This window comes from Cherax quadricarinatus, chromosome 62 (assembly GCF_038502225.1).
Source record: "Cherax quadricarinatus isolate ZL_2023a chromosome 62, ASM3850222v1, whole genome shotgun sequence".
Taxonomy (NCBI): domain Eukaryota; kingdom Metazoa; phylum Arthropoda; class Malacostraca; order Decapoda; family Parastacidae; genus Cherax; species Cherax quadricarinatus.
This window is the reverse complement of record NC_091353.1, coordinates 16536847-16550586: the sequence shown is the minus strand read 5'-3', so window position 1 is coordinate 16550586 and position 13740 is coordinate 16536847. Positions and strand designations below refer to the sequence as shown.

Sequence of the window (13740 nt, the reverse complement as noted above, 5' to 3'; positions counted from 1 at the left end):
CTTGCGTGGCTTACTTCTCTCTCTCAGCTGGGTTAGAAGCTGGGTTGGCTGACTGGCTTAACCCACGAGAATGGCTGACTGGAAGACGGGTAACGATGCACACAGCATGAAGGAGCAGGTGGATGACAGGAGACAAGCTGGATGACAGGCTGACTGGCGTACTTCCACAGTCTGGCTTACTGACTGGCTTAATTGCAAAATCCGGGTCAACCCCTCGGAGATTGAAGCAATTAGCACACGAACTAAGCCAGGAAGCTTGAAAAACAGCTGCAACAGGCTTGCAGGCTGGAGTACAGGGTGGTGGTTGTGAGTGAGGGTAAGCGGCTAGCTACGGTTCACCTTTGACCCGCCGGCTCCCCACAAACAGTCTTCTAACGTCTTGAAATACCCTTAAAAAGCTTAAATCCATGCTATCCCACCACTGTCACCATTTATCATGTGGGGTTCGAACACGTGGATAGGGTAAAGAAATACTCACGTAGGCTGGAAGTACGTATATTACGGATAATGTGGGAAGCGCCAAACAGCCGGTGACCTGCCTCCTTGCTCTCTCTCGTAAGACTAACTAACCCCAGTACCCATATGTGAGGGGGTGTTTGAAATGCTGCTGTGGTCAGCACAATATGAATACAGACAGTGATTCACGCAGAGACGGTTGGTAGTGAGTCATCTACTGGTACACTGGTTACTGGTAACTGGTTACTACTACTGAGAAACATGCCCAATGTTTCTACCCTCGCCGGGAATCGAACCCGGTCGGGTTCGATGTGAGGCGTTGTAAGGTGACTGTGAGGTGTTGTAAGGTGACTGTGAGGTGTTGTGAGGTGACTGAGGTGACTGTGAGGTGTTGTGAGGTGACTGTGAGGTGTTGTGAGGTGACTGAGGCATTGTGAGGTGACTGAGGCGTTGTGAGGTGACTGAGGCGTTGTGAGGTGACTGAGGCGTTGTGAGGTGACTGAGGCGTTGTGAGGTGACTGTGAGGTGTTGTGAGGTGACTGAGGCGTTGTGAGGTGACTGTGAGGTGTTGTTTATTGTGATCTTATTTGTATATATATTTTTCTTCTTTCAACAAACCGGCCGTATCCCACCGAGGCAGGGCGGCCCAAAAAGAAAAACAAAGGTTTCGGAGGAAGAATTCTTTTCCACTTCCTCAAAACCATGGTGAAAGTTTTTGCTAGACAATGGTGACAAAGCTGTACCATGGGTGAAATGACGCACAGTAAAAACCTGTCAAGGATGAAACGTTGTACAGTAAAATTCCCATTGTGTATCAAGCGCATAATAAATTACAACTGTGGGTGAAACGTATGGTACAAGTTATCCCCTTGTTGGTTTATACCATTCTCTACAAGTCTTCATGCATACATAAAAACTGTAAACGTACAGTCATTCAACCTAGTACAGGGGTCTCCAAACTTTTCACTAACTATGGCTGCTTTCCATATTATACACATCTTCGCCGGCCAAAGAAAATATAAGTCTTATAAATATATATATATATATATATATATATATATATATATATATATATATATATATATATATATATATATACATATATATATATATAAATCACGACACCACAATAACCACTACACTACCATCACAACACTACAATCACCAGTACACTAACATCACAACACTACAATCACCAATACACTATCACAACACTACAATTACCAGTACACTACCATGACAACACTACAATTACCAGTACACTACCATCACAACACTACAATCACCAGTACACTACCATCACAACACTACAATCACCAGTACACTATCACTATCGGGGCCAGGAGCTGAGTCTCGACCCCTGCAACCACAATTAGGTGAGTACAACACTACAATCACCAGTACACTATCACAACATAACTGCTGCAGCATATGGGCGCCTGGCAAACCTGAGAACAGCATTCCGATACCTTAGTAAGGAATCATTCAAGACACTGTACACCGTGTATGTCAGGCCCATACTGGAGTATGCAGCACCTGTTTGGAACCCGCACTTGATAAAGCACGTCAAGAAACTAGAGAAAGTACAAAGGTTTGCGACAAGGTTAGTTCCAGAGCTAAGGGGAATGTCCTATGAAGAAAGATTAAAGGAAATCGGCCTGACGACACTGGAGGACAGGAGGGTCAGGGGAGACATGATAACGACATATAAAATACTGCATGGAATAGACAAGGTGGACAAAGACAGGATGTTCCAGGGAGGGGACACAGAAACAAGAGGCCACAATTGGAAGTTGAAGACACAAATGAGTCAGAGAGATAGTAGGAAGTATTTCTTCAGTCATAGAGTTGTAAGGCAGTGGAATAGCCTAGAAAATGACGTAGTGGAGGCAGGAACCATACACAGTTTTAAGACGAGGTTTGATAAAGCTCATGGAGCGGGGAGAGAGAGGGCCTAGTAGCAACCGGTGAAGAGGCGGGGCCAGGAGCTAGGACTCGACCCCTGCAACCACAAATAGGTGAGTACAAATAGGTGAGTACAACACTACAATCACCGGTACATTATCACAACACTACAATCACCAATACACTATCACAACACTACAACCAGTACATTGTCACAACACTACAATCACCAGTACACTACCATCACAACACTACCATCACCAGTACACTATCACAACACTACAATTACCAGTACACTGTCATCACAACACTACAATCACCAGTACACTACAATCACCTGTACACTACCATCACACCACTACAATCACCAGTACACTACCATCACACCACTACAATCACCAGTACACTACCGTCACACTACAATCACCAGTACACCACTACCATCACACCACTACAATCACCAGTACACTACCATCACAACACTATAATCACCAGTACACTACAATCTAACAGCACCTTTCAAGGCAGGTGAAATTGCTGACCTAGAAAATGTACAGAGAACCTATACGGCGCGCATAACGGAGATAAAACACCTCAATTACTGGGAGCGCTTGAGGTTTCTAAAAATGTATTCGCTGGAACGCAGGCGGGAGAGATACATGATTATATACACCTGGAAAATCCTAGAGGGACTAGTACCGAACTTGCACACGAAAATCACTCACTACGAAAGCAAAAGACTTGGCAGACGATGGAACATCCCCCCAATGAAAAGCAGGGGTGTCACTAGCACGTTAAGAGATGGTACAATAAGTGTCAGGGGCCCGAGACTGTTCAACTGCCTCCCAGCATACATAAGGGGGATTACCAACAGACCCCTGGCAGTCTTCAAGCTGGCACTGGACAAGCACCTAAAGTCGGTTCCTGACCAGCTGGGCTGTGGCTCGTACGTTGGTTTGCGTGCAGCCAGCAGCAACAGCCTGGTTGATCAGGCTCTGATCCACCAGGAGGCCTGGTCACAGACCGGGCCGCGGGGGCGTTGACCCCCGGAACTCTCTCCAGGTAAACTCCAGGTAATCACCAGTACACTACAATCACCAGTACACTACCATCACAAAACTACAATCACCAGTACACTACCATCACAACACTACAATCAAAAGTACACTATCACAACACTACAATCAAAAGTACACTGTCACAACACTACAATCACTACACTACCATCACAACACTACAATCACCAGTACACTACCATCACTACAATCACCAGTACACTACCATCACAACACTACAATCACTACACTACAATCACCACTACACTAACCATAGCCATACCCTCGCCATTACACTACCATCATAACACTTCAATCACCACTACACTACCATCACAATATTACAGTCACCACTACACTAACCATCACCAGTTACCATCACTACACTACCAACACAACAATCACCACTACCCTACCATCACTTCTACACTAACCATCACCACCACACCACAACACTATCATTACAACACTACAATCTCCACTACACTAGCCACCACTACACTACCATCACCACTACTCTACCATCACCACTACACTGCCGTTACAACACTACAATCACCACTACACTACCATCAAAGCACTACAATCAACACTACACTACCATCACAACATTACAATCACCACTACATTACCCTCACACTACAATCACCACTACACTATCCTCACACTACAATCACCTCTACCATCACAACACTACAATCATCACTACCATCACTACCATCCATGCCCGGTGGCCTGGTGGCTAAAGCTCCCGCTTCACACACGGAGGACCCAGGTTCGATTCCCGGCGGGTGGAAACATTTCGACACGTTTCCTTACACCTGTTGTCCTGTTCACCTAGCAGCAAATAGGTACCTGGGTGTTAGTCGACTGGTGTGGGTCGCATCCTGGGGGGACAAGATTGAGGACCACAATGGAAATAAGTTAGACAGTCCTCGATGACGCACTGACTTTCTTGGGTTATCCTGGGTGGCTAACCCTCCGGGGTTAAAAATCCAAACGAAATCTTATCTTAATACCACAATCATCACTACTCTACCATCACAACACTACAGTCATCACTACTCTACCATTACAATCACTACCATCACACTACAGTCACTACCATCACAACACTACAATCACTACACTACCATCACAATACAATCACTACACTACCATCACAACACTACAATCACTACTCTACCATCACAACACTACAATCACTACACTACCATCACAACACCACAATCACTACACAACCAGCCCCCAGCCTTACTGCCAGCCCAGACTCTACTAGGGACCCTACCACAACCACCACTAAAACCGTAAATATACAACCATCATTGCACAAGACCATGGCCCACAGTACAGATGTACGAGAGGAGTCTCATAATTCTTCCTCTACTGAGGAAAGTAGATGGAATCCAGGACGGGCTGGCCCTGGCTTGGATACTGAGGATTATAGTGCAGTCCCAGAACCTGCAGAAATTGACAACACACCTCCCAACAATTCTCAACCAAAGGTGAATTTATGCAAATATGCTTGGGGCATCTGTAAGCATGGAATATCAGGAAAAAAATGGGACATGCAACTTTGAGCATCCCAAAAAAATGTAGCGACCTCCTATCTAAAGGAGTGTGTCGTTCTTCTTCCTGTACTTTCTTTCACCCAAAAATGTGTCACTCCTCGGTCCTCCAGAAGCAGTGTTACAACATCGACTGTCCTGCATACCATCTAAAAGGGACCAGGAGGCACAGACCCTACAAGACAAACAATAGTAGCTACGACAACCCAACTCCAGGTAATTTTTTAGTGGCAGGAAACGGAAAAAGAAAATGGAAGGAAATAACAAAAATAGTCCACCACCTTGGAGCCTTGTTGGACTGGAGGCGCAGCCAGTGGCCACCCATGGCCCTCCAGAATTACAACTACTGATGCCAATAACAAAATCCCCCCAACAAACACAGAATACAACCTCGTTCATATTTGCTAATATACAGGGCCTTAAGCCATCCACCACCAACAAAATACTTTTTACCAGTGGACTTCTAGAGGAGTCTAATGCAATGTTTGCAGCCTTCACAGAGACTCACACAAAGGATCACATTGACAGTGAAATATGGATAAGTGGTTACAACCTTTTTAGATGCAACAGAATGAACAGGCAACAAGGGAGGGTTGGCCTGTATGTCAAAGAGTCCCTCATCTGCACGGAGTTGCTGAACACCACAAATGAGGTAGTTGAAGTTCTATCAATAAAGATCGAGAACCAAAACCTAGTCATTGTGGTTGTATATAAGCCACCAGATGCAACCTCCCAACAGTTCAAGGAACAGCTACTGAAAATTGATTACTGTCTGGAAAGCCTTCCAGCTCCATCCCCAAACATCTTACTGCTTGGTGATTTCAACCTAAGGCATACAAAATGGAAGAATAGCAAATAATGTTATAGCTGAAACAATCCCCGGAGGTAGTGCAGATGAAAGGTCACACACACGAGCTACTAAGCCTCTGCGAAAAACACACCTTAAGCCAGCAGATAGTGGAGCCAACAAGACTAGAAAACACACTTGACCTTATCTTCACAAATAATGAGGACCTGATAAGAGACATAAGAATATCAAAAACAACTAATTCCGATCACAACCTAACTGAAGTCCAGACGTACATGCATAGGGGTCCTGATCAGCAGAATGCATGTACCTGTGAAGGTGTCTTCACAAAATACAACTTCAACAACAAGAACATCAACTGGGACCAGGTAAACCATGTCCTGTGCCTTGAAAGGATCAACTTTCTGGCAGCTGAAGCATGTACTAGGCATATTCCCCTAAGAAAGAAGAAGAGCAGGAGTAAACTGGAGAAAGATGCTCCCTCTGCAGAAGACGACGAAGAGTCACTGAGCTCCTCAGGAGTGCTAGAATATCTGATACACAAAAGGAGGCGCTGACCAGGGAAGTGGAAACTATCGAACTAAGTTAAATGACTCTTACAGGAACCAGGAGAGACAGGAGGAGCTTAAAGCTATTAGTGAAATTGGAAGCAATTCAAAATATTTCTTTTCATATGCCAAAAACAAGGCAAATACCACATCTAGTATCGGGCCCTTACTCAGACAGGATGGGACTTACACAGATGACAACAAGGAAATGAGTGAAATATTGAAATTCCAGTACGACTCTGTGTTTAGTGAACCACTAATCAGTCTGAGGATCGACGACCCAAATGATTTCTTCATGAATGAGCCTCAAAACTCCATAAATGTATGCCAGATTTCCGACATTACCATAACTCCGATAGATTTCGAAAAAGCCATTGACAACATGCCCATGCACTCAGCCCCGGGCCCAGACTCGTGGAACTCTGTTTTCATTAAGAACTGCAAGAAACCCCTCTCGTGTGCCCTAAGTACACTATGGAAGAGGAGCTTGGACATGGGTGAAATTCCACAGTCACTTAAAACAACGGATATAGCCCCACTCCATAAAGGTGGCAGCAAAACATTAGCTAAGAACTATAGACCAATAGCTCTGACGTCCACATCATAAAAATCTTTGAAAGAGCGCTAAGAAGCAGGATTGCAAATCACCTGGATTCCCAAAATCTGCACAATCCAGGGCAACATGGGTTCAGGGCAGGTCGCTCCTGCCTCTCACAACTACTGGATCACTATGATATGGCCTTGGATGCACTGGAAGAAAATCAGAATGCAGATGTAATATACACAGACTTTGCAAAAGCATTTGACAAATGCGTAATAGCCCATAAAATACGTGCTAAAGGAATAACTGGGAAAGTGGGGAGATGGATCTTCAACTTCCTAACAAATCGAACACAAAGAGTAGTGGTCAATAGAGTTAAATCGGAGGCTGCCATAGTGAAGAGCTCTTTTCCACAAGGCACAGTACTCGCCCCCATCTTATTCCTCATCCTCATATCAGACATGGACAGAGGTATACATCACAGCACTGTATCATCCTTTGCGGATGATACTAGGATCTGCATGAGGCTGTCATCTGCTGAGGACGCGGTTAACCTCCAAGAAGATATAAACAAAGTTTTCCAGTGGGCAACGGTAAACAATATGATGTTCAATAAGGACAGATTCCAGCTACTCCGTTATGGAAAACTGGAGGAGATAATAACTGGAACAGAGTATACTACAGACTGACCATACAATAGAGCGGAAAAATAATGTAAGGGACCTGGGAGTAGTAATGTCTGAGGATCTCACTTTCAAGGATCACAACAGTGCCACGATCGCACGTGCAAAGAAAATGATAGGATGGATAATGAGAACGTTCAAAACGAGAGATGCCAAGCCAATGATGATCCTTTTCAAATCACTTGTTCTCTCTAGGCTGGAATACTGCTGTACATTAACATCTCCATTCAAAGTAGGTGAAATCGCAGATCTAGAGAGTGTACAGAGATCCTTTACTGCACGTATAAGTTCTGTCAGCACCTTAACTACTGGGAACGCATGGAAGCACTTGACTTGTACTCGTTTGAACGCAGGAGGGAGAGATATATCATAATCTACACTTGGAAAATCCTGGAAGGAATGGTCCCAAATCTGCACACAGAAATCACTCCCTACGAAAGTAAAAGACTGGGCAGGCGATGCAAAATGCCCCCTGTTAAAAGTAGGGGCGCCATTGGTACACTAAGGGAAAACACCATAAGTATCCGGGGCCCAAGACTGTTCAACAACCTCCCATCAAGCATTAGGGGAATTGCCAGTAAACCCCTGGCTGCCTTCAAGAGCTGGACAGATACCTAAAGCCAGTGCCGGATCAGCCGGGCAGTGGCTCGTACGTTGGACTGCGTGCGGCCAACAGTAACAGCCTAGTTGATCAGGCCCTGATCCATCGGGAGGCCTGGTCATGGACCGGGCCGCGGGGGCGTTGATCCCCGGAATAACCTCCAGGTAACCATCACAACACTACAATCACCGCTCTTCTACCATCACAACACTGTAATCACCACTACTCTACCATCACAACCCTACAATCACCACTTTACTACCATCACAACACTACAATCACCACTACTCTACCATCACTACACTAAAATGACCACTACACTAATACAACACTATAATCACCACTACACTACCATAACAACACTACAATCGTCACGATACTATTGGTACACTACCATCAACACTACACTACCGTGGCAACACTAACCATCACTGCACTACTATCACACCATTACAGTCACGACTACACTATCATCACACTATAATCACCACAGCACTAACCAACATTACTACACTACTATCACAAAAGTACAATCACCACTACACTGACATTACGACACTACAGTCACCACTACACTATCATTACAATACTATAACCACTACACTAAACATTACCTATACTTTACCATTACCACTACACTACCATCACAACACTATAATCACTACTACACGGTGCTATGTGGCCTGGTGGCAAAAGCTCTCGCTTCACACGGTGAGGGTCCGGGTTCGATTTCCGGCGAGGGCTGAAACATTGGGCGTGTTTCCTTACACCGGTTGTCTGTGTTCACCCATCAGTAAAATGGGTACCGAGTGGACTGGTGTGGGTCGCATCCTGGGTGTTAATGGACTGATGTGGGTCGCATCCTGGGACAAAACTGACCTAATTTACGGGAAATGCTCAGCATAACAAGTGGCTTTCTATATAGTAGTATGTCACTGATGTCAGCTACGGTCTGTATACCTTCTACACGTACTTGTAGAAATAGATATACTACCATCCAAATTATCACTACACTACCATCACAACACTACAATCACCACTACACTACCATAAAACTATAATCACTACACAATCACCACGCCACACTATCACCACAATCATCATAACACTACAGTCATCCCAGCACTCAACATTACACTACCATCACAGCACTACAATTACCCCAGCACTCAACATTACGCTACCATCACAACACTACAACTATTACACTACCATCACAACACTACAATCACCATTACACTACCATCACACCACTACAATCACTTCACTACAATCAATACTACACCATCATAACACAATCACCACTACACTACCGTAACACTACAATCACCACTACACTACCATCACAACACTACAATCAACACTACCATCACAACGCAACAGTCACCACTACACTACCATCGAAACACTACAATCAACACTTCACTACCATCATAACACTACACTCAACACTACCATTACAACACTACAATCATCACTACCATCAACACTAGTATCACATTACAATCAACCCTACACTACCATCACAACACTATAATCACCGCTACACTACCATCACTACACTACCATCACAACACTACAATCAACAATACCATCACAACACTACACTAACCATTACTTTACCATCACTACACTACCATTACAACACTACAATCAACACTACATTACCATCACAACAATACAATCAACATTACACTACTCTACCATCACCACTACCATACCATCAGAATACTACCATCACTACAGTACAATCATCACTACATTACAATCACCATTACACTAACATCACCATTACACTAACATCACCGCTACACTACCATCACCACTTCTTTACCATCACTACGCTACACTATCATCACCACTACAATACCATCAGAACACTACACTACCATTCCCACATTAATTCCAACATCTCTATTTTCGACTGCCAAAATGCAGGAGAAATATATGGGGCTCATCACAATAAACTTGCATATTCAGGGGTCCTTGTAATATCTTATTATATTAACTTACTTAAGCACCCAACTGTTGCACTTGTCCTACTTATCTGTAGTACTGTGATATAACCTTGAAAAATGTCACGTAAATTTGTGAAGTTTATTACCACTAACTTTCCCAGTCCCTGGACTTATTATGTGATTTTGTAATCTCTTGACTACCGCTCATAGGATGGGTATGGTGTCCTTAATCTACGCCAAATGTCAAGGTAGTGGCATAATGCAGTATATTAAACCCTTATAAAGAATAATATTATTATTATAATCAAAAAGAAGCGCTAAGCCACAAGGGCTATACAGCATAAAGAATAATAGAAATGGTTAAAAATTGCCACTTGAACAGAACAGACTTAAAAATCGATTCATACATGACCAGAATACACTGACAAACACGCAAATCAATATCATTATATATTTAAGAACGATGAGGCTACATTGTACTTACAAGGATCTTACCTAAATTACAAAAGGTTTATATTTATTTTCAGTATTCAAATATGATAAAAAATGCAGCTTGAATATAATGTAATTTATTCATGATTGTAACCATGTATAGGAGTGTAGATGGTTCATTACCTTTGTAACTAGTTCAGCTATCATAACTGTGGTACAGTCCCAGGACCCATTATGTACCTCTGTGATATTTTGACTACCTCCCACAGGATGGGCATGGGGTGACTACCACCCACAGGATGGGTATGGGGTGACTACCACCCACAGGATGGGTATGGGGTGACTACCACCCACAGGATGGGTATGGGGTGACTACCACCCACAGGATGGGTATGGGGTGACTACCCCCACAGGATGGGCATGGGGTGACTACCACCCACAGGATGGGAATGGGGTGACTACCACCCACAGGATGGGTATGGGGTGACTACCACCCACAGGATGGGTATGGGGTGACTACCTCCCACAGGATGGGCATGGGGTGACTACCACCCACAGGATGGGAATGGGGTGACTACCACCCACAGGATGGGTATGGGGTGACTACCACCCACAGGATGGGTATGGGGTGACTACCACCCACAGGATGGGTATGGGGTGACTACCACCCACAGGATGGGTATGGGGTGACTACCGCCCACAGGATGGGTATGGGGTGACTACCACCCACAGGATGGGTATGGGGTGACCACCACCCACAGGATGGGTATGGTATGACCACCGCCCACAGGATGGGTATGGGGTGACTACCACCCACAGGATGGGTATGGGGTGACTACCGCCCACAGGATGGGTATGGGGTGACTACCGCCCACAGGATGGGTATCGGGTTCATAAAAAAGATATTAAATAAACTTGAACATGAGGTAGCTTAATGACCAACAAAATGGTTGGAGGTAGTTTCAGGTGTATGACACTGGAAAAACTTACCTTCTAGTCATGGTAGGATGTTATGAAACCTCTTCCTGAGTATAATGTATGTTAGTTGAGTGTACTAGATGCCAGCGGGTGATATAGTGGTTGTAGAGAGACTTGAGGTGGCCAAACACTAGTGTGTGGACGAGTGAGTCACCACCTGTGTTGTGAGACAGAGAGGAATGTGACGCGCATGTGTACTGCACACCTTACCTACACCTGCTCCAGCACGAGTGCTGCTACACCTGCTCCAGCACGAGTGCTGTTGCTACACCTGCTCCAGCACGAGTGTTGCTACACCTGCTCCATCACGAGTGCTGTTGCTACACCTGCTCCATCACGAGTGCTGCTACACCTGCTCCAGCACGAGTGTTGCTACACTTGCTCCAGCACGAGTGCTGTTGCTACACCTGCTCCATCACGAGTGCTGTTGCTACACCTGCTCCATCACGAGTGCTGTTGATACACCTGCTCCATCACGAGTGCTGTTGCTACACCTGCTCCATCACGAGTGCTGTTGATACACCTGCTCCATCACGAGTGCTGTTGCTACACATGCTCCATCACGAGTGCTGTTGATACACCTGCTCCATCACGAGTGCTGTTGCTACACCTGCTCCATCACGAGTGCTGTTGATACACCTGCTCCATCACGAGTGCTGTTGCTACACCTGCTCCATCACGAGTGCTGTTGATACACCTGCTCCATCACGAGTGCTGTTGCTACACCTGCTCCATCACGAGTGCTGTTGCTACACCTGCTCCAGCACGAGTGCTGCTACACCTCCTCCATCACGAGTGCTGTTGCTACACCTGCTCCAGCACGAGTGCTGTTGCTACACCTGCTCCAGCACGAGTGCTGTTGCTACACCTGCTCCAGCGCGAGTGCTGCTACACCTCCTCCATCACGAGTGCTGTTGCTACACCTCCTCCAGCGCGAGTGCTGTTGCTACACCTGCTCCAGCACGAGTGCTGTTGCTACACCTGCTCCAGCGCGAGTGCTGTTGCTACACCTGCTCCAGCACGAGTGCTGTTGCTACACCTGCTCCAGCACGAGTGCTGTTGCTACACCTGCTCCAGCACGAGTGCTGTTGCTACACCTGCTCCAGCGCGAGTGCTGTTGCTACACCTGCTCCAGCGCGAGTGCTGTTGCTACACCTGCTCCAGCGCGAGTGCTGTTGCTACACCTGCTCCAGCGCGAGTGCTGTTGCTACACCTGCTCCAGCGCGAGTGCTGTTGCTACACCTGCTCCAGCGCGAGTGCTGTTGCTACACCTGCTCCAGCGCGAGTGCTGTTGCTACACCTGCTCCAGCGCGAGTGCTGTTGCTACACCTGCTCCAGCGCGAGTGCTGTTGCTACACCTGCTCCAGCGCGAGTGCTGTTGCTACACCTGCTCCAGCGCGAGTGCTGTTGCTACACCTGCTCCAGCACGAGTGCTGTTGCTACACCTGCTCCAGCACGAGTGCTGTTGCTACACCTGCTCCAGCGCGAGTGCTGTTGCTACACCTGCTCCAGCGCGAGTGCTGTTGCTACACCTGCTCCAGCGCGAGTGCTGTTGCTACACCTGCTCCAGCGCGAGTGCTGTTGCTACACCTGCTCCAGCGCGAGTGCTGTTGCTACACCTGCTCCAGCACGAGTGCTGTTGCTACACCTGCTCCAGCGCGAGTGCTGTTGCTACACCTGCTCCAGCGCGAGTGCTGTTGCTACACTTTCTCCAGCACGAGTGCTGTTGCTACACCTGCTCCAGCGCGAGTGCTGTTGCTACACCTGCTCCAGCACGAGTGCTGTTGCTACACCTGCTCCAGCGCGAGTGCTGCTACACCTACTCCAGCACGAGTGCTGTTGCTACACCTGCTCCAGCACGAGTGCTGTTGCTACACCTGCTCCAGCGCGAGTGCTGCTACACCTACTCCAGCACGAGTGCTGTTGCTACACCTGCTCCAGCGCGAGTGCTGTTGCTACACCTGCTCCAGCGCGAGTGCTGTTGCTACACTTTCTCCAGTACGAGTGCTGTTGCTACACCTGCTCCAGTACGAGTGCTGTTGCTACACCTGCTCCAGCACGAGTGCTGTTGCTACACTTTCTCCAGCACGAGTGCTGTTGCTACACCTTCTCCAGCACGAGTGCTGTTGCTACACCTGCTCCAGCGCGAGTGATGTTGCTACACCTGCTCCAGCACGAGAGCTGTTGCTACACCTGCTCCAGCGCGA

The 13740-nt window shown here is 46.5% G+C and overlaps 1 protein-coding gene across 1 annotated transcript in view; it reads right to left on the bottom strand.

Moving 5' to 3' along the window:
* LOC128687215 (cytoplasmic dynein 2 light intermediate chain 1) overlaps nt 1-11685 on the bottom strand; it is a 98079-nt gene extending 86394 nt beyond the window's left edge. Inside the window, exon 1 of the mRNA XM_070098472.1 lies at nt 11546-11685. Coding sequence (XP_069954573.1) covers nt 11546-11556 — 11 coding nt within the window. The 5' untranslated portion in view covers nt 11557-11685. The remainder of the gene's footprint in view (nt 1-11545) is intronic.
* Nucleotides 11686-13740: the final 2055 nt, after the last annotated feature.